The sequence below is a fragment of the Salminus brasiliensis genome, chromosome 2, assembly GCF_030463535.1.
Source record: "Salminus brasiliensis chromosome 2, fSalBra1.hap2, whole genome shotgun sequence".
NCBI classification, from domain to species: domain Eukaryota; kingdom Metazoa; phylum Chordata; class Actinopteri; order Characiformes; family Bryconidae; genus Salminus; species Salminus brasiliensis.
In genome coordinates, this window is record NC_132879.1 from 54,805,215 (window position 1) to 54,825,951 (window position 20,737).

The following is a 20,737-nucleotide window of genomic DNA, read 5'->3' on the forward strand; positions in this document are numbered from 1 at the left end:
GGCTTGGAGAACTTTCTCTTGTCTGCCTGCCTTCGGAGTGCGGGCATTATGGCTTTGTTGCGTGTTTATTGCCTACGTCATTGGGGCCCAGGCACTAATCTGCATTGTAAAATGAAAAGGGAAAGCCTTGAAACATGTAATCCCAGCACAATTTACGCTGTGTGCCTGGGCTTAAGCCAACCAATGGGCCTGCAGGAAAGCTGTATTAGACCCAAAGATTATACTGAGCAGAGTGAGGAAAAGAGAGAGAAAGTTCATTGACCAAAACCAAAAGGTCAGAGCCCGGCATTTATTGAGTTAATTTCAAGCCAAAACAGCCTTTCATTCATTAATTACTTTTTCAGGAAATTAGAGGAAAAGAAACGTTTGTGAACGTTTGGGAGGAAGAACATGCCAGAAGCCCCTCCCCTCAATCTAACGTCCTATAAATACCATCTCTAACTTGTTTACGTGTCTTTGACAAGTCTTCACAACCCTCTACCACCCTGTTACCTCCCTTTAACTCTATCATCTCCCATTCCTGGCTGGGGGATTGGCTCCCCACAAGTAAACCACCCACCCAAACTCCAGCCCAGAGCTCTCAGCCCAGAGTTCTCTCCCTGCTCTTCAGTCTTCTCCCAAATCATCAAATGCTGATGGTACAGTCTAGTATAAACTAGCAACATCGCAATATAGCAAATGGGAATCCCAACAAACCTGCAAGATCTGGTCCACCACCAATCTCCACTCTCGCTGAAGAGCTGAAAACCTCCACAGGTGATTCTGTCCATCCTTCTACTCTGAGAAGACCACTCAACTCTGCAACTCTGTGGGTCTGAAAGGATGTGGAGCTGATCAAGAAGCTCTTCCTAAGCTCTTCCTGGATGAGGCTCGTTTGGGGGAGGCTCTCGTTATGACTGGTTTGCTTTCACACCAAGGAACTCCAAAAGAACCGTGGATCGATTGCGCAGTTTCAAACGTCACTTTATTTTTAGCTCATTTTTGCAAAATAGTCGGACCTAGGTTCACTTGTTTAGTGCTTTTCCTTATTTTCCTTGGATACAAGCACTCAAACAATGAAGAACAGCACTTTCTGGAGTCATGGCATTTCACCGTGGAGGAACTCCAGCAAACAAGGAGCCCTTCTCAAAGGTTTTTTAGTCGAAGCAATCCAATCATGCAACCCCTTTAGGAAACCAATCAGGAGCAAATACCTTCCGCTTGAAGTGAACCCCAGAGCACCAACTGCAGGTGGACCAGATATCAGTGGGTTTGGAATCGGGATCAGTGTGAAAATGCTCTAAGAAAAGGACACAAAAAGAAGAACTTTGCTGAAGCCAGAGCTGCTGGCGTTCTCAGAACAATGGGACTGACCACCCAGACCTGAGTGCAGCCTTAAGACTTCTGTTCTCATGTGTCTGCAGAGATCCCGAAGACGGAGACTAACTTCGAGGAGCGTCTTATCCTGAAGGCCTTCCTCCTGAAGTTCATGAATGCCTACGCTCCCATTTTTTACGTGGCCTTCTTCAAAGGGAGGTAGGTGATCAGCCCATCCTCAGAGATTGACTTAGCAGACTTAGAATAAAAAGGTAATGCTAGGTAGCCTGATAAGACACATACTCCAATCAGCCATAGCATTAACACCACCACCATAGAGGTGCACTGTGTAGTTCTATAATTCCAGACTGTATCCATCTGTTTCTCTGCATACTTTACTATCACCCTCCTTTCACCCTGTTCTTCAGTGCTCAGGATCCCACAGGACTGACCACCACAGAGCAGGTAGGTAGTATTATTTGGGTGGTGGGTCATTCTCAGCACTGCAGTGACACTGACTGACCTGGTGGTGGTGAGTGTGTTAGTAGTGTGTGTTGTGCTGGTGGTACGAGTAGTGGATCAGATGCAGCTGTGCTGCTGGAGTTCTTAAACACCTCAGTGTCACTACAAACTAGAAATATCCAGCCGACAGCGTCCTGTGGGCAGCAGTGTCCTGTGAGCACTGATGAGGGACTAGAGGATGACCAACACATTAGAGAGCTCCTGTCTCTGGCTTTGCTTCTACAAGCTGGACAAATTAGGTAGGAGTGTCTGATAGAGAGGACAGTGAGTGGACACTTCAGCAGCTCTGCTGCGTCTGATCCACTACTCGTACCACCAGCGCAACACACACTACTAACACACTCACCACCACCCTGTCAATCAGTGTCACTGCATTGCTGAGAATGACCCTCCATCCAAATAATCCTACCTACGTGCTCTGTGGTGGGCAGTCCTGTGGGGTCCTGAGCATTGAAGAACAGGGTGAAAGGAGGAGGCTGATAACAGAGTCTGCAGAGAAACAGATGGAGACAGTCTGGAATTACAGAATGGACAACGAGTGTAGAAACAAGGTGGTGGTGTTAATGTTATGGCTACACACATACAAGCATAGTTCTTCTACTCCCACTCTGTCTCTCTTTCTCTCTCTCACACGCACACAATCCTCCTGCTTTCCCCTGTACGATAATGAAAGATAGTACAGATTAAGGTGGACAAAGTCAAGACAGGAAAAAGCCCTTTAGGCACAGTAAACCATCTGGAGGAGGCTTTGAGTGAAAACCTAGAATCAAGGCCTAAAATAAAGCAGGCATGTGGCGGGAGGAGCACGGCCGCCTGGAGAGACAGGAAAATGAGTAGTTATCTAACGGGTCGTGACCTTTTTGCTTTTTCTTTGCCCTGTCGACAGGTTTGCTGGCCGGCCTGGAGACTACGTTTACATATTCAATGATTATCGCATGGAAGAGGTGAATTTTGATGTGTGTTTGTGTGTGTGTTTCAGCGGGGTGATTTAATATTGCTGTTACGACTCATATTTTACTATCAGAGCAAAATCAAATTAAAACTCTCTCTCTCTTTATTTCTCTGTCTATCTCTCTCGCTCACAGTGTGCTCCTGGAGGCTGTCTCATTGAGTTATGCATTCAGCTCAGCATCATCATGTTGGGGAAGCAGCTCATTCAGAACAACGTCTTTGAGATAGCCATCCCGTAAGTGTCTCACGTGTCTAATTTTTACCCAATTTTAGATAAGGCAGTTATCCAACCCACATTTCTTAGTACTCTCCACCTATCACATGTAATGCTCCCAACACTGGGAGGGTGAGGACTGACACATGCCTCCTCCAACACATGCTCACTGTGAGAGAGCTCACTGTGAGAGAGCCATCCACTCACCCAGAAAGAGCAAGGCCAGTTGTGCTCACTCAGGCCCTGGCTGCTGATGACATCCACTCACCCAGAAAGAGCAAGGCCAGTTGTGCTCACTCAGGCCCTGGCTGCTGATGACATCCACTCACCCAGAAAGAGCAAGGCCAGTTGTGCTCACTCAAGCTCCGGCTGCTGATGGCAAGCAGCATGAGCCAGGATTCAACCAGCCACTGCCTCTTTTCGAACATCATTGCATCGGCTAGCAGATGCCTGTGCCGGCCAGCATCATGTTGAAGTGATGCGGGAAGTGAGAGAGCCATCCACTCACCCAGAAAGAGCAAGGCCAGTTGTGCTCACTCAGGCTGCGGCTGCTGATGGCAAGCAGCATGAACCGGGATTCGATCAGCGATCCTCAGATCATAGTATCAGCGTCATAGTCCTTATTCATGGCTACATTTATCAGAGAGGGGACTGGTCCGCCCTATCAAAAACACTCAAAACTCTCAGCATGCCTCTGCACATGCTCAGTTGGGCCTCTCCTTTCTAAGCTGAAAGAACCTCAAACAGATGGTAGAACTATTTCTTCTGCTCCGATAACAACTTTGTCAGATAACTGCTTGGACATATGAGGCAGGTTCTGAGGGCTCCTTGCTTTTTCCACTACAGGAAATCCCAAGATTACAGTTTCTGGGTCTTTCCTGCCCCTCTCTGAATTTCATTATGCTTTATCCTCTTTTTAGCCGCTCACATAATTTCACACACACACACATGCACACATACACATTCCAATGGTCCTTCACGTGTTCACACAGGCACAAATGCACTGTGATCATCTCACATTAAAATGCAAATGCACTTACTGTGTGGTTTCTTCACTGATTCTGAGAAAGGTACTTCTGCACACGGAAAGATCATGTCACTCAGGTCTTCCCTGAGTCTTATGTCTTATGTCTCATCGCTGCTGTCAAGCAAAACGGCAACTTTACAGGAGAAGGAGCAAGTTTTCCAGAGGTCAATGTAAAAAGCCTTGATTTCTAGCCATTTTGGAGCATTTCTATTGGTCCATTCATCATGAAAGTTTGACACAATGTAAGGAACAACTGCCAAATTCTCAATCTGTCAAAAAGTGAAAAATGTGGAAAGGCAAGGTTCGTGCATGACCTGGAAGTACTGTGCAAAACATCTTCCAAGAAATTCTGCCATGAAAGTATCTTAAAGGGGCCCTCGAATGTCAGACCGTGTTTACCTTGTCATCGCTGAATAATGAGAGTTCAGCATGTGAACACTAGTCAGGTTTCCATTCAAACGTTTTGCAAATGTTACGAGGAATTCCGAAATTTTAGCCGAACAAAATGCTGTGCTGAGAGGAAGCTTTAGGTGACGTAGGTTACCGTGATCAGGAGCGGCATCCAAACAAGCCGCATTTTAGCAGAATCGTCTTTATAGCCGTTTGCAGTCTTTTCATGGATGGTGTGTTGGTTGCAGTTCAGAGACGGGAGGCAGGACGAGCAGTGGCCCATCTAAACACAGTGGTGTCGTGATCGGACCATCCGCAGTATGGCGTATGGTCGTATCTCCAGTCACCGGTCAGAAATGCCAACTCATAAGATTTAGAGATTGATACAGCATTGTTTATTCAAGAAACCTCTTATTTACCATTTACCACTTACACCTCATCCTAGTGTACAAATATTTTGTGATATTTGGGTGTTCTCTCCAATTTTGGGTTTTTTCATTCAGGTTTTTCCAATATTTAAAATTCACAATAAGCTGGTGGATGAAAAAACCGGCTACTTACTTAAAGGTTACTTAAACACTAGCAGAGTGGCTTCTAGCCAATGCCCTCGCCCTATCTATCTCAGCTGAACCAAACTAAAGCTAAAAGTACAAACAGCAGCTTATTAATTATTTATTAGTAAGACTCGAGAAAGCCAAATCAAGAGCCCTCCGTAGAAAAAAAAAACAGTGTGTTTAATTATGAGGCAAAGTAACAAGGTGGGAAATAGGCCTGTTAAAATCCATCTGAGCATTTTCCATCCCAATCAAATTCACATACTCACTATACGTCTTAAAACACTCAACAAAGAAGAAGTGCTCCGGGTGGCTCAGCGGTCGAATACACTTCCACTGTGGCCTGGGGGTCACGAGTTCAGATCCCTAGCAATGCGGCTTTGCCATCAGCAGCCGGAGCCTGAGAGAGCACAATTGGCCGTGCTCTCTTCCCTAATCGCCTCATGTTGGCCTTGGCAGAAGTTGCCCCCTTAATGTACCTCAACAACCACTTGGAAACCCAGGCAACCACATGTGAAACCATAGCAACCACCTGGGATACCAAAGCAACCACCTGGCAATCGCCAGGCAATTTGAAGTTGTAATGTGCCACTACCTGCCACTACCTGCCAGTGAGCTACCACACCATGTGGGAGACTGGGGTTCGATTCCCGGTCTGGGTGACTATGCTGCGCTACACCAATAAGAGTCCTTGGGCAAGACTCCTGACACTACACTGACCCTCCTCTGTAATACGAGTTACCTTGTAAGTTGCTCTGGATAAGAGCATCTGCTAAATGCCATAAATGTAAATGTAATACCTTCCTATGAGGTTGGGAAAAAAGAGGCTGGCTTCTCATGTATCTTTTAGTGTCGGGAGCATTGCTACTGCTAGGGGGAGCTACTGACCGCAAGCGGTCACCATACAACTGTGTATTTGTGAGGTAAGGTAGCCTTCCGAAGCAATAAACCCGTTAGATGTCTATTATAAATATTTTTTAAACATCAAATATTTTTTTTATGCAATTTGGTCAGATATACAGTTTCTGTGTGTTTTTTTTATTTATCTTTTACAAAGGACAGCTGGGGTGCAAACGTTTGTGCACCCTACCTATGTCACAATGATAAAATACACCCAGTATATATTTCACACACCCTAGCAACCCTATTAATGTACCTCAACAACCACTTGTAAACCCTAGCAACCACATGTGAAACCATAGCAACCACCTTGGATACCAAAGCCTTCCAAAGCAATAAAGCTGTTAGATGTCTAACAGGCAAAAACACACTTCCTACAAGGAACATAAATCTCAGCATTTTTAGCATTCCTGAAGGTGTTGGTTTAATGGTGGTTTCATGTCATGCCTTATAGACATCCGACAAGAGTCAACATGTGGCTGCCGAGTTGTCACAAGGGCTTGAGAGTCCTCGAACAGGATGAAATGGAAAACTAGGACATGATTTCCCCAGGGCGACAGAATGGACCTGGAGTGGTGCATTCCCGCTTACTAAAAATCCCTTTTTAACCTATTTCTCCCTCATCGTCCTTCAGACGTGCCCCAGCCCTCTCCACCGCCTCCTCCGTTTCTCCACCTCCTTTCATTAACCCCTTAAACTGCATGGGCCAGCATTTGGGCCCACATTCCACTCTCAGGACTACATAACTTTGCATATCAGTGTGAAAGTGGTTAGTTTCTAGAAGTTTCTGAAGAGGAACCGCTCAGGTTAAAGCCTCGTGGTTTCTTCGGAAGGTGTAGCCGTCTGCTTGAGTGTTGACTGAGTTGTTCAGGGATCCTATATCTGTATTTGGTTTCCTGTTCTGTGGTTAACCTGCATCTACATGCACTTAACCTTCCTCTAGACCAATCAGTCTGGCTCAAAACCTTCAAAGCCATCATCCAATCACACCGCCCATGCAGCGGCTACATCTGTGCCATGTTTCCCACTCATTGTAATTAACGTAGCGTGCTAGCTTTCAGGGCAGTTGTCCGGCGCGACGCTCTTCCTGTGCGCTGAGTTGCCGATAAATGCTGGTGGCTTTTGGGTTTTTGTTTCCCGTAGCTCGGCTTACATCTGCCGTGGCGTGCAACTGCTAAAGGGCTGTTTATGCTAACGGGCCTGCTGCACGCTCCTGCAACAGCGGCAGCATCAATCATTTATTGGCAACAGCGCTGCTGCATGTCTTGTTTGCGTGTGTGTGTGTGTGTGTGTGTGTGTGTGTGTGTGTGTGTGGCGAGAATAATTACCACAGTATGATCATGTATAAGCATGCACAAACACAACAACTGTTAAAAAAAGATGTACATACTTCTGGGTTATGGCAGGTTTGCAGCTGCACAGCTTTCTTTTACCCTTATTTTTGGTTTGAGTTAATTTGATCATTTTCAAGGTGAATTTAAGAGATTAAAAAAAATTTAATGGTTTGAAGTTTTCTCTTAATTTGACAATTTTAAACGTGAGTTTTAGACAATTATCCAAAAATGTTTAAAAAAATAAAAAAAAGTTAATAAGTAAACAAAGTCATTGAAGATGGTTTAATATAAAATAATATATTTTAGAGAGTCTTAATATTTCCCTTAGAAGGGTGATGATAAGATTGAGGGCTCACAGCCTCTACAACCCAAATATTAAATGTATGGTGATGCGCAACTATTATTTTTAAATATAATTGATATTTTTTTGGTCAATAATATATTTTATGCTGAATTTTTTTGAACTTTCCGTCAGTTTCATGATTTTGACATCATTCCAGCTCCAGACTTTCATTTTTAACATTTTAATATTTATTTAATTTCAGATATGTATAAAAATATATATTTTTTAAACGTCAAATATTTTTGTTATGCAATTTGGTCAGATTTGGTCAGACAGTTTTTTTTTTGTTTTTTTTTTTTACAAAGAACAGCTGGGGTGCAAAAGTTTGTGCACCCTACCTATGTCGCAATGATAAAAATATGATAAAAATACACCCTAGCAACCCCATTAATGTACCTCAACAACCACTTGGAAACCCTAGCAACCACACGTGAAACCATAGCAACCACATGTGAAACCATAACAACCACCTGGGATACCAAAGCAACCACCTGGCAATCGCCAGGCAACTTGAAGTTGTAACACCTTCCTATGAGGTAGCCTATAGAGGCATTAAAAGCTTCGTATGTCTGGTTTCATTCACAATCACTGTGAACAATCCTGCCGCTGTATGTTTCTCAAGAACCGAGAGTTTTTGACCAAACCTCCCTACATGACCGTGTTTACATCTCAATGCTTTAACTACGTCAAGGTTTTGAACAGTGGTTGAAATTCCCCTTTAACTGCTTGACACTGTGACATACTTACACAGCCAGTGCTGCCACTGAACTTAAGGGCTTAATCCAATGGAGAATCACGGTGGCATGGTGTAAACATACATGACAACCATCACAAGGCTGTTCTTGTTCCCAGTGCCTCATTTGTCCGGCACCTGTGGCTATTTACATTCAACTCACAAAGGAGGGGAAAAAAACACAATCCTCCCATTAAAGTAGTTCACGAAAGAATGCAAATGACGAGAGTGGAGTCCTTGGGAAGGCCCGAGAGAGGAGAACGAGGAGAGCGTGACTTTAAACCGGTTCTCTTGTTCTGCTCTATAAATACCTGCTCGTTATTGGGGAAGGCGCAGGGATGGAGCGTGCCTGCTGCAAAGCAGTGCGATGGAGGCCAGAGGGGACAGGAGGACTCAATATCCCACAATTCCCTCAATAAGCTGACCTGACCTACATCATAATTCTAATGTCCCCACAGACTCCACACTGTATTGCATGATTTTGACCAACCAGTGTCATTACAAGGCCTTTGTTGTGCTCTAGAGTGCTGACTGGCTAACGAGTAACATACTAGCTAATACAATCGAAAGGGGGATCAGCTCGACTGGCTAAGTAGTAGCATTATAACTAATACAATCAAAGGAGGATCAGCTCGACTGGCTAACGAGTAACATACTAGCTAATACAATCGAAAGGGGGATCAGCTCGACTGGCTAACTAGTAGCATGATAACTAATACAATCAAAGGAGGATCAGCTCGACTGGCTAACTAGTAACATACTAGCTAATACAATCGAAGGGGGATCAGCTTGACTGGCTAACTAGTAGCATGATAACTAATACAATCAAAGAGGGATCAGCTCGACTGGCTAAGTAGTAGCATGATAACTAATACAATCAAAGAGGGATCAGCTCGACTGGCTAAGTAGTAGCATGATAACTAATACAATCAAAGAGGGATCAGCTCGACTGGCTAAGTAGTAGCATGATAACTAATACAATCAAAGGGGGATCAGCTCGACTGGCTAAGTAGTAGCATGATAACTAATACAATCGAAGAGGGATCAGCTCGACTGGCTAACGGGTAGCATGATAACTAATACAATCGAAGAGGGATCAGCTCGACTGGCTAAAGGGTAGCATGATAACTAATACAATCGAAGGGGGATCAGCTCGACTGGCTAAAGGGTAGCATGATAACTAATACAATCGAAGAGGGATCAGCTCGACTGGCTAAAGGGTAGCATGATAACTAATACAATCGAAGAGGGATCAGCTCGACTGGCTAAGTAGTAGCATGATAACTAATACAATCGAAGGGGGATCAGTTCGACTGGCTAACGGGTAGCATGATAACTAATACAATCGAAGAGGGATCAGCTCGACTGGCTAAGTAGTAGCATGATAACTAATACAATCGAAGGGGGATCAGCTCGACTGGCTAACGAGTAGCATGCTAGCTAATACAATCGAAGTGGGATCAGGTGACTGGCTAACTGGTCCCTCTATAAGATGACGTCAGAGGTGATAAGATGTGTCCGGGGGGATAGGATATGTCACGACACGGGCCAGGGTTGCTTCTCTGTGTGTATCTATATGTCGTAGCTGTCACGCCAAAAAAAAACTTGTATCTCCATTTTTGCCATTTTTGCCATTGTGTCACATCATTTACATTTTATGAAGAATGGACCAATAGAAACGCTAAATTCTTTTTACACCGACTTCCATTGAAAGTTAATGTAAAGTTGAGGTTTTTGTCTGACAGCGATATGGTTTCTGTGTGTGTGTGTGTGTGTGTGTGTGTGTGTGTGCGCGTGTGTTTCTGTGTGTTCACCCAAATGCAAATTCCCCTCAACAGCTGGTAAATGGGAGCTTTAACACGGCTGGAGGAAGGCACTTATGATACAAAGACATCCATTAAAAAGTAATGCTTTGGAAAAGGCCTGTGTGTTTTTTGGAAATAAATAATGCAACAGCTGCGTTCAGTGGGTTTTTATTGGAGGCATTAATAGGCAGAGATATGGACCATTCGTCCTCTGGATTTGGCCCTCAGAGGCAGCCCGCCGCACGTGAACTCCTTCCTTCTTTAACCCCGATTCTGTCCCCTCATTCTGTCTACATGGCAGCTTTCCAAACAGTAAGAATTAAGGCTGCCACAAACACTTATTGTTCCATCAATTAATCTATCGATTATTTTGTCGATTAGTCGATTAATCAAAACGATTAATTTTGCTCCAAAAAAAGTTACATTGAGTTAAATTGATCTAGTGTGTTTATGCCAATCCCTACATAAAGAAATGCTTAACCCCTTAATCTATTACCAAAGAATAGCCTCACCAGTTTGTACACAAGTCCCTGTAGTTACTGAGAAATACCTTATACCTTAGTGTGTAATACGCCTTCTGTATTAAAGGGTTAAAATAATGACAGAATAGAGTCACTAAATATGGTTTATATCCAGTCAAGCCCAAATGGCACACACACACACACACTACACATACAAACTAGCTAAGGGTATTTTGTAAGTGAACAGTGAAGCACTTCTGTAGGTCGCTCTGGAGAAGAGCGTCTGCTAAACGCCTTCAGTGTAAATGTAAATGTAATCGAGCATAATGTAGAAAGCTCCAGATGTCCAGCAGAACACTATCTACTCTCATTAATGCTGTACAGGTTGTGTGGTTGAGATAATGACACATAGTGTCTTGCGGAAAGGCTTTCAGTTCCTAGCCTGTTGGTTATACGTAGTCACTGTCAATCACTTTGGGCTTTGGCATCTGGAAATGTTCTGCACGAGGAAGGAAAACATTCCAAACAGTAGTCGAATTGTGAAATCATCTCAAGAGGTGCGGTGCATTCAAACACCCGGGTGGAAGTGGCAGTTCTCAACATGCACCAAAAGCAGTGCGTACAGGGATGCAACCTTAGAGGTGGTGAAACACTCATCCTGGGCATGTTCTTTTCCTGGGGCAGAATGAGGGTTTCAGTGTTTTGTCATTTCTGTGAAAAAAGCTGTATAATCTGCTGAATTCTGCTGTTCTTCACTTCATTTGGAGAGTCCAGGTTCACCTCTGGATGTGGAGCCAGTTGGCATCCGTGTAGCAGAACTCCCAGAACTTTTTCTTAATATCTTTTAGGCAGAATAAACCTGGCATTGATCACAGAGGTTAAATGCCTGCTTGTCAGAAGGTTATTGGCTAAAATTGTTGTTATTTCTTCAGGCTGTTGAACTTTACAGCAGTATCAGTTATTTATGAGTAAATGGAGAGCTACACGCCTGTCTGCGAGCAGCTTGGCAGCCATGCAGAAGCTTTCTGCCATTTTTTTCACGTTGGCGCTGCCTCCAGATCTATTAGCTCTATTAGCTGGAAGGTGGTTGTCTATCTGGCTTTGTTTTTCTTCTCAGCAACAATAAGACTTTTGTAAGTTTGGACCATGGCATCGGCATATGACGATGTGGAAGGGAGACTGTAGGAGAACTACACTGGGCTGGAGGTCAGAAGACGTCTGCTTTGAGCTAGAAGGCCAGCCACCATCTCTGAGAAGTGGAGCTAGAACTGAGAGATAGGGCTGAGTTGAAGGAAGGTGACGGGGTGGTAACTTTGTCATGGACCTAGATAGTAGAGATGGCATTTATAGGGTGCTAGATTGGGAGGAGGAGTGGCAAGTGATCATGTCACCTCACATGCTGGAGTTCCTTCAGCTGATGGCTCCTCTGCTGCCAGCAGTATTCTCCGATGTTCATGTGCCAGTAGTGCTCTCCGTCCTACTGACACCTGTTCATGCTCCTGCTTGCCCTTTAATGACCACTGGGCTTCAGGGGCCAGAGTGATGGATAGGCCTGAGTAGAGGATCAGACGTGACACTCGCCGTCTGGTGTCCAGTGTCTGCAGTAGATGAGGTGGACACACACACACACAGATGGGGCAAGGCCTTTCCGCAATTAAAGGTTGCTGGCTGCTGCTGTGTCGGCCTTTGTGGTGTTCTGTTGCCTGGCTGCAGTTTAGCAAGCAGATACATGCCCTGTTTGTGTTTGTTTGTATTTGGCACCTCACTTTTGAAGGCAACAGTAGGAGGAGACAAACACAGTAGAGCTGCAGTTTTGCTTGTGGCTCCTCCAGGCTTTTCTAGTGTGATGGGGATCCACTGGAATAGATCAGGGATACGGTGCAAACCAATGAACATCACTGGACTTGTTGTGATGATCATGAACCCAGTTAGAGGCCACTAGTCCAATTGTATTGTGATGTTGGTGCCAATGTGCCTCTGCTGATATCGAGAATTAGCAGACCAGGCCATGTTTCTCCAGTCTTCTACTGTCTGGTGAGTCTGTGCTGAGCCACTGCGGCCTCAGCTTTCTGTTCTTGGCTGACAGACGTGGAACCTGACGTGGTCTTCTGCTGTTGTAACCCATTCTCAGCAATGTGTGGATGTGGTGTTATGCTTTCTAAGGTACAGAGTGGTTATCTGAGCTACTGTAGCCTTTCTGTTAGCTCCAACCAGTCTGACCTCTTATTAGCAACTCTGGAGTTTCCATCTGCAGACATGGATCTTCTGGCACCAACAACCATGCAACCCTAAATCACTGAAATCACAATTTTCCTGATTCTGATGGTTGATGTGAACATTACGTGAAGCTGCTGGTCCATATCTGCATGGTCTTATGCATTGTGTAGTGTGGCATAAAGCCACCTGTATATTTCCTTATTATTATCACATCAGCTTTGCATTGATATCCTTTCAGTCCCTGATTCTGATTCTGATTCAGTTTATTTAAATTGTATGGTGAAGTGGGGTTTGTTCACTTTGTGAGGGTCCATGTGCACATGTTGGAACTGAGGATCTCCAAGGAGCCACAGTTGATCCACCCTCCGCCACTGTGTAGAGCTTTCAGACCTTTGAAAAGTAGTTACCACACCTACCATTACAAATAGTATTGGTACACGATGTACACGATCAACTGATGATGTGCCTTCCCTTGCATTCTCATCCTTCCCATCCCTCATCCTACCCTCCCTGCAGGAAGCTGAAGAAACTCTTCCGCTCACTGAAGGAGAAGAAGAGAGCCCCTGAGGAGCGTGTGGAGCAGACAGGCCGAGCTCTGCGCCAGTGGCACCTGGATTACAACCTGGAGCCCTTTGACGGCCTCACGCCCGAGTACATGGAGATGAGTGAGTGACTGGCCTGTTTCAGCCTGATTGAGAGCCAACAGAGATCAAGGAAGCGTGGGTGTAAAAGCCAGTGGTCACCAACCCTCCTAGTTCCTATTGTTCATAAGCCTACATGGCACCTACATAATACTCCCATGACTACTGTTAGAAATCTGGCATACAGGAGGCAGATTCAGGAGTCAGGAGACTGGATCTTCAGTGTTGATGAGCTCATTGATACACACAGAGATGTACAACTCATGACCCATGTCCAGTCCATTCCAGGCCAGTCCGAGCCAGCCTAGTCTGATCGAATCCAGTATGATCGATTCCAGTCTAAACCAATCCGGTCTGGTTAGGGATATTCCGAGAGGACCTTATATACATTGAGAACTGTGGGAGGGGAAAGGATGATGAAGATGAGGAATTAAAGGAGGGGTATGTGGGGGATGAAGGTGAGGGTGAAGAAGGGGAGTTTAAGGAGGTTAATTGAATTACCATGTACAAAGAAGGGGAGTGGCCACTTCAGTCCGGCAGATGAAGGGTAATCTCCATAGAGACAAAGGAGTAAGATAACCATTTGCTAAGCTGAAACCATATGAAAGTAATGTTCGAAAGGGCATATTTTCTCTCACTACTCACAGTAATCTAACTAAACTAATTTTACCAAACATCAGTTGGTCATCAGGCTGCCTTTCTTATGCGTGGGGTTAGGACATTTGATTATTTTGGGTAGTAAACATTTTTATAAATATTTTAAAAGATTTATGTTAGTTGTTAAGAAAGGCTGTCAGTAGTGTGTACACCACCTTTCTCCATTCTCCAAATTTAATCAAATTGCAAATTGCAATTCAAATTGCTTGTAAACCAAGATGAGATAAAAACACCCATTTCTAAGATGTACAGATTCTTGTTCCTTGTTTAAGGATCCCTGTTTAAGGTGGTTGTAACTACAGGCTTCTGCAGTTGGCTCTGTACGAGGATAATGGGGCTATAAATACCTGTAGGCTGTGCGATGGGACTCAGACTTTGAGAATAGGTTGTACAGTGCAGTGAGGGTCTCGCTGGATGTGTTGAAAATGGGCTGAAAAGCAGATCTAGTTAATGTTTGGCTAAAAGGTGTGACTGCATTTGGGCGTGTCAAAGACCACAGTGTGAAGGAGGCAGCTAAATCTGCAGGTGTATGGAAGCTGACGGTCATAAGGGTCTACCAGCAGTTGCAGAAATCCCACCAGTCTACAGGACATTCTCCTCAGACAGGGACAGGGACCGCCGGTGGGTTTCACGGCTTGTAAATGAAATTTGCTTCACTTCCAGTCAAGAATTGCTTCTAGAAGTCAGTGCAGGTTCTTCACCACCAACCTCTGAAAAAACACTTCTCAGGAAACTGCAGACCATCAGCATATGGAGCAGAGTGGCTCGTAAGAGGCCTTTACTCACTTCTGCTCAAAAATAAGGACAATTTCCTGTAGACTGGTGGGGTTTCTGCCACTGCGATCCATTTTCCATGCATCCGACAAGACACTCACTGCACTGTACCGCCAATCTTCTCAATCTATGAATCCCGTCACACACCCCACAGGTATTCATGGCCCGATCATCCTCCTGCGGCATGCAGGAGCCTGAGGTTCCCACCACCTTAAACAAGGTGACTCGTTTCTTTGTCCTGGAAGCTTAATCATGTGAAACCTTTTCTTTTTTGGTAAGGTGTCTTATTTAAACCTCAGACGTTCAGTCTGGTCTGCTCTTGATTGATGGTTGAAGCGAGTGGTGATGAAGATCACCATCATGGCCAGATCCAAAGAGCATCTCTGAGGCCTTCAGAAAGAAGGTTGTAGATGCAGATGATTTAAGGGCTTAGAAACCTCAGGTGTTAATTCTCTGGAGCTGCTAGATGGTCAAAAACTAGACTCTTCCTCTATTGGACCAGGACCAGGGTTGGTGACCACTCCCCTAAAGCCTTCAACACGTTTGATTGACCTCTGTTTGTAGAGTCCAAATGTCCCTGGAATTCATTTCCATGGACAGATTATAGAGTGTGAATCCTGCGTCTGGTTGTCGGCTGATGCTGGTTCAGCATTAGATGGGTTTTACACCATCCTCTGTGTCACATATACCTGAAGTCCACTAGCTTGCTAGGATAGCATGTGAAACCAATGCAGATTCCAAGCTCCAGCTTTTATCCATCAGTGTTTATCTAAGCCATATTGGAAAACAAGCAACCGTAGTTGTATTCCAGTCCTGAGAGTTGTTCAGAATGCCATGGGACTTTTCTTAACAACAGAATTCTGTGTAAAGATTATTTCTGGATAAGGAAGCTCATGTTGTTTGCTGTGGTGACGCACTCCAGGGACTCAGCTTTTAGATGTCTGAATCAGCTTTGTAAGAGTTCCTGTGAATGTGCCACCTAATTGTATTCCAGTAAAGGAGAACTAGGCCATAAGTTGTTTTGTACCTCTGTTGCATGAAGTTATGCAACCGCCTCCTAAAGTCCTAAAGTCTGGTTGACTGTACGTGAACATATGCTCACATTATTTCCCAGACCATGACTAATTTGTGGTGGTTCAGACTTGCTTAGGATGCAAACTCAGAGACTCAGAAATAGCAGTGTTAAACTTGTGAGACAATTACAGCTCACAGGTAAGAGTATAGCACCTCCGTCTTGGGCGTTTTTGAAGCCTGCCCTCCAGCCTGATCTGCGTAAGCCATTGTTTTGCTGCAGAGAGAAAATAGCGAATGTCAATCAAGCCAAAGCTGGAAATGCTGTTTCCCACAAAGGTTATGTTGCATCTGTGCTGAGCTGGCGAAGAGGCAGGCGTGTGTTCTCTCCCGCAGCCAGGTTGCTTGTAACTCTTGTTCTTACAGATCCAGGCTGCTTGTAAACCAAGATAAGACAGAAATGCCCATTTCTTTTTTATATAGTTTGTTGAATTTTTCTCATTTTCTATCAATTTTCTTGTGCCGATTAACTCCCCTGTTCGTAGCTCCCTCTAGCACTAGGAAGTAATGACTTAACAAATGTCTCCTCCGGTACACATAAAGCCAGCCATCACCTCTTTTCCAACTGCTGCCGAGGTGGCACTGCCAAGCAGCTGTCACGCTCAGGAGAAAGCTCGGGAAATGCCAGCTAACACACACCAGCTAACACACACCAACTAACACACACCAGCTAACGACGGAGACACCAGCTAACACACACCAACTAACACACACCAGCTAACACACACCAGCTAACACACACCAGCTAATACACACCAGCTAACACACACCAGCTAACGATGGAGACACCAACTAACACACACCAGCTAACACACACCAGCTAACGATGGAGACACCAGCTAACACACACCAACTAACACACACCAGCTAACACACACCAGCTAACACACACCAGCTAATGCAGGAGACACCAGCTAACACACACCAGCTAACGCCGGAGACACCAACTAACACACACCAGCTAACGATGGAGACACCAGCTAACACACACCAGCTAACACACACCAAATAACACACACCAGCTAACACACACCAGCTAACACACACCAGCTAACACACACCAGCTAACGCCGGAGACACCAACTAACACACACCAGCTAACGCCGGAGACACCAACTAACACACACCAGCTAACGCCGGAGACACCAACTAACACACACCAGCTAACTCCGGAGACACCAACTAACGCCGGAGACACCAACTAACACACACCAGCTAACACACACCAGCTAACACACACCAACTAACACACACCAGCTAACGCCGGAGACACCAACTAACACACACCAGCTAACGCCGGAGACACCAACTAACACACACCAGCTAACGCCGGAGACACCAACTAACACACACCAACTAACACACACCAGCTAACGCCGGAGACACCAACTAACACACACCAGCTAACACACACCAGCTAACACACACCAACTAACACACACCAACTAACGCCGGAGACACCAGCTAACACACACCAGCTAACACACACCAGCTAACACACACCAACTAACACACACCAACTAACGCCGGAGACACCAACTAACACACACCAACTAACGCCGGAGACACCAGCTAACGCACACCAACTAACGCCAGAGACACCAACTAACACACACCAGCTAACACACACCAGCTAACGCCGGAGACACCAACTAACACACACCAACTAACGCCGGAGACACCAGCTAACGCACACCAACTAACGCCGGAGACACCAACTAACACACACCAGCTAACGCCGGAGACACCAGCTAACGCACACCAACTAACGCCGGAGACACCAGCTAACGCACACCAACTAACGCCAGAGACACCAACTAACACACACCAGCTAACGCCGGAGACACCAACTAACACACACCAACTAACACACACCAACTAACGCCGGAGACACCAGCTAACACACACCAACTAACGCCGGAGACACCAACTAACACACACCAACTAACGCCGGAGACACCAGCTAACACACACCAACTAACGCCAGAGACACCAACTAACACACACCAGCTAACGCCGGAGACACCAACTAACACACACCAACTAACACACACCAACTAACGCCGGAGACACCAACTAACACACACCAACTAACGCCGGAGACACCAACTAACACACACCAACTAACACACACCAGCTAACGCCGGAGACACCAGCTAACACACACCAACTAACACACACCAGCTAACGCCGGAGACACCAGCTAACACACACCAACTAACGCCGGAGACACCAACTAACACACACCAACTAACGCCGGAGACACCAACTAACACACACCAACTAACGCCGGAGACACCAACTAACACACACCAACTAACACACACCAACTAACGCCGGAGACACCAACTAACACACACCAACTAACGCCGGAGACACCAACTAACACACACCAACTAACACACACCAGCTAACGCCGGAGACACCAGCTAACACACACCAACTAACGCCGGAGACACCAACTAACACACACCAACTAACGCCGGAGACACCAGCTAACGCACACCAACTAACGCCAGAGACACCAACTAACACACACCAGCTAACGCCGGAGACACCAACTAACACACACCAACTAACACACACCAGCTAACGCCGGAGACACCAACTAACACACACCAGCTAACGCCGGAGACACCAACTAACACACACCATCTATGGCAGGGGTGTCCAGTCATATCCACAGAGGGCCTGCGTGGCTGCAGGCTCTCATTCCACACAAGCTGGACACACACCTGACTCCACTTGTTGTATCAGTTGGTCTCTCAGTCTTCCAGTGGAGACGTGCTGTAATGACAGCCTGCTCCCACACTGACCCTTTGTGAATCCGATTGTGCACATCTAATCTACGGGCTCCTACGTCTGATCTTCTCTCTAGCCTTCTCCTCATTTCCCTTCTCTCTCCTTCTCCTCTGCCTAGTGAGGAGTGAAGGATGCCAGATGACAGCACACCTCAGCTGTGGCTGCTGATCCTGCTCAATCAGCAGTCTGCTGACTGCCTCACCCCTGACTGTCTGCTCTTCTCTCGCCAGGCTTTTACTTATTAACACACCCTACACTTTTTGCCGTCTGGGTTTTAAACCATTACCTGATGAATGTGAGCACATCTGATCGTGAGCTGATGAGAGCAGCCTGTTTTATTACATTGAATAAAATTAAATTAAATAGTAGTTGCACCAGGCAGATATGGGCTAGTGGTAAATCCAGCAGTAGGCCCGTGTTCAAAGTTTATTTAGTAGGATAAATTAAAAATCATATAAGAAATATTCTGCTAGGGATGATTCAGTATCTACTCTAAATGATTCAGTAACTGCTATGAATGATTCAGCATTTAATATAAATTATTCTGCATCTAATGTTAATTATTCAGTATCTCCTATAAAGTTTTCAGTTTGTATTCTAAATGATCCAGTATCTATGAAGAATAAATTAGTATCTACAGTAAATGTTTCAGCATCTAATATAAATGATTCAGTATCTATGATGATTCAGTATCTATGATGAATCAGTATCTCTTCAGTATGTACTATAATGCTTCACTGTACTATAAAAGATCCAGTTACTGCTATAAATGATTCAGCATCTAATATAAATGATTCTGTATCTAATATTACTGATTCGGTACCTACTTTTAATGATAAATAAAATATATATTTTTTATCTATGGTAAATTAGAATCTACTATTAATGCTTCAAAATGTACTGTAAATGATTCAGTAACTACTAAACATCATTCAGTAACTCATATAAATGATTCAGTATCTAATATAAATGATTCAGTATCTATGATGAATCAGAATCTTCCATAAATGCTTCAGTATGTACTATAAATGATTCAGTAACTGCTATAAATGATTCAGCATCTAATTTAAATGATTCAGTATCTAATATAAATGATTCAATATCTATGGTGAATGATTCAGTATCTATGATGAATCAGAATCTTCCATAAATGCTTCAGTATGTACTATAAATGATTCAGTAACTGCTATAAATGATTCAGCATCTAATTTAAATAATTCAGTATCTATGATGAATGATTCAGTATCTACTATAATGCTTTAGTTGGTATTGTAAATGATTCAGTATCTACTATAATGCTTCAGTTTGTATTGTAAATGATTCAGTATCTACTGTCAGTGATCCAGAATCCACTATAAACTGCTATAGGTGATTCAGAAACTGCTAGAAATGATCCATTATCTGCTAGAAATGATCCATTATCTGCTAAAAATGATGGTACTATAAATGGTGAGGAATTGAGGGGTGGGCCTATGCACAGGCCTTCAGGGTTAACATGCTCAGACTTCTGCACAGTACTACATCCAGTATTATGTAATACCATTACTTAATGAAAATGCTTAGGCCAGTGTAAATGGAAATCAGCACCTCAGTAATATCCAGCCCAGATGATGGTGTAAAATGAGTCTGGTGGATGAGGCCTTCCTGCTTTTGATCAGTTCAGGTTTGTATAAACACTTACGTAGCGGAGTGTGGACGCGTGCAGCCCAGCCCGTGTTTATTGCTCTTGAGCATGACGCTGAACGCTTGCAGATTGGACAGGCAGGAGCATGATGAAAGTGAGATGAAGGCTCTTTATCTCACCCGTCTGTTTGTTTGTGTTTCTCTCTCTTTCTCTGCGCCTGCAGTCATCCAGTTTGGCTTTGTCTCCCTCTTCGTGGCCTCCTTCCCTCTGGCTCCACTCTTCGCTCTCTTGAACAATATCATCGAGATCCGATTGGACGCTAAGAAGTTTGTCACCGAGCTGCGGAGGCCGGATGCAGTGAGAGCAAAGGATATCGGTACATTATTTATACTTACATATCGAGAGAGGAGATTCACACAAG

At 44.7% G+C, this 20,737-nt stretch overlaps 1 protein-coding gene across 2 annotated transcripts in view; it reads left to right on the plus strand.

Annotated features, from left to right (window-relative positions):
• ano2b (anoctamin 2b) overlaps positions 1-20,737 on the plus strand; it is an 83,955-nt gene that overhangs the window by 52,218 nt on the left and 11,000 nt on the right. For both annotated transcript variants that reach the window (XM_072673992.1, XM_072673993.1), the window contains 5 exons: positions 1,404-1,515; positions 2,705-2,762; positions 2,904-3,004; positions 13,264-13,412; positions 20,540-20,692. In XM_072673992.1, the coding sequence (XP_072530093.1) occupies positions 1,404-1,515; positions 2,705-2,762; positions 2,904-3,004; positions 13,264-13,412; positions 20,540-20,692 (573 nt within the window). The remainder of the gene's footprint in view (positions 1-1,403; positions 1,516-2,704; positions 2,763-2,903; positions 3,005-13,263; positions 13,413-20,539; positions 20,693-20,737) is intronic.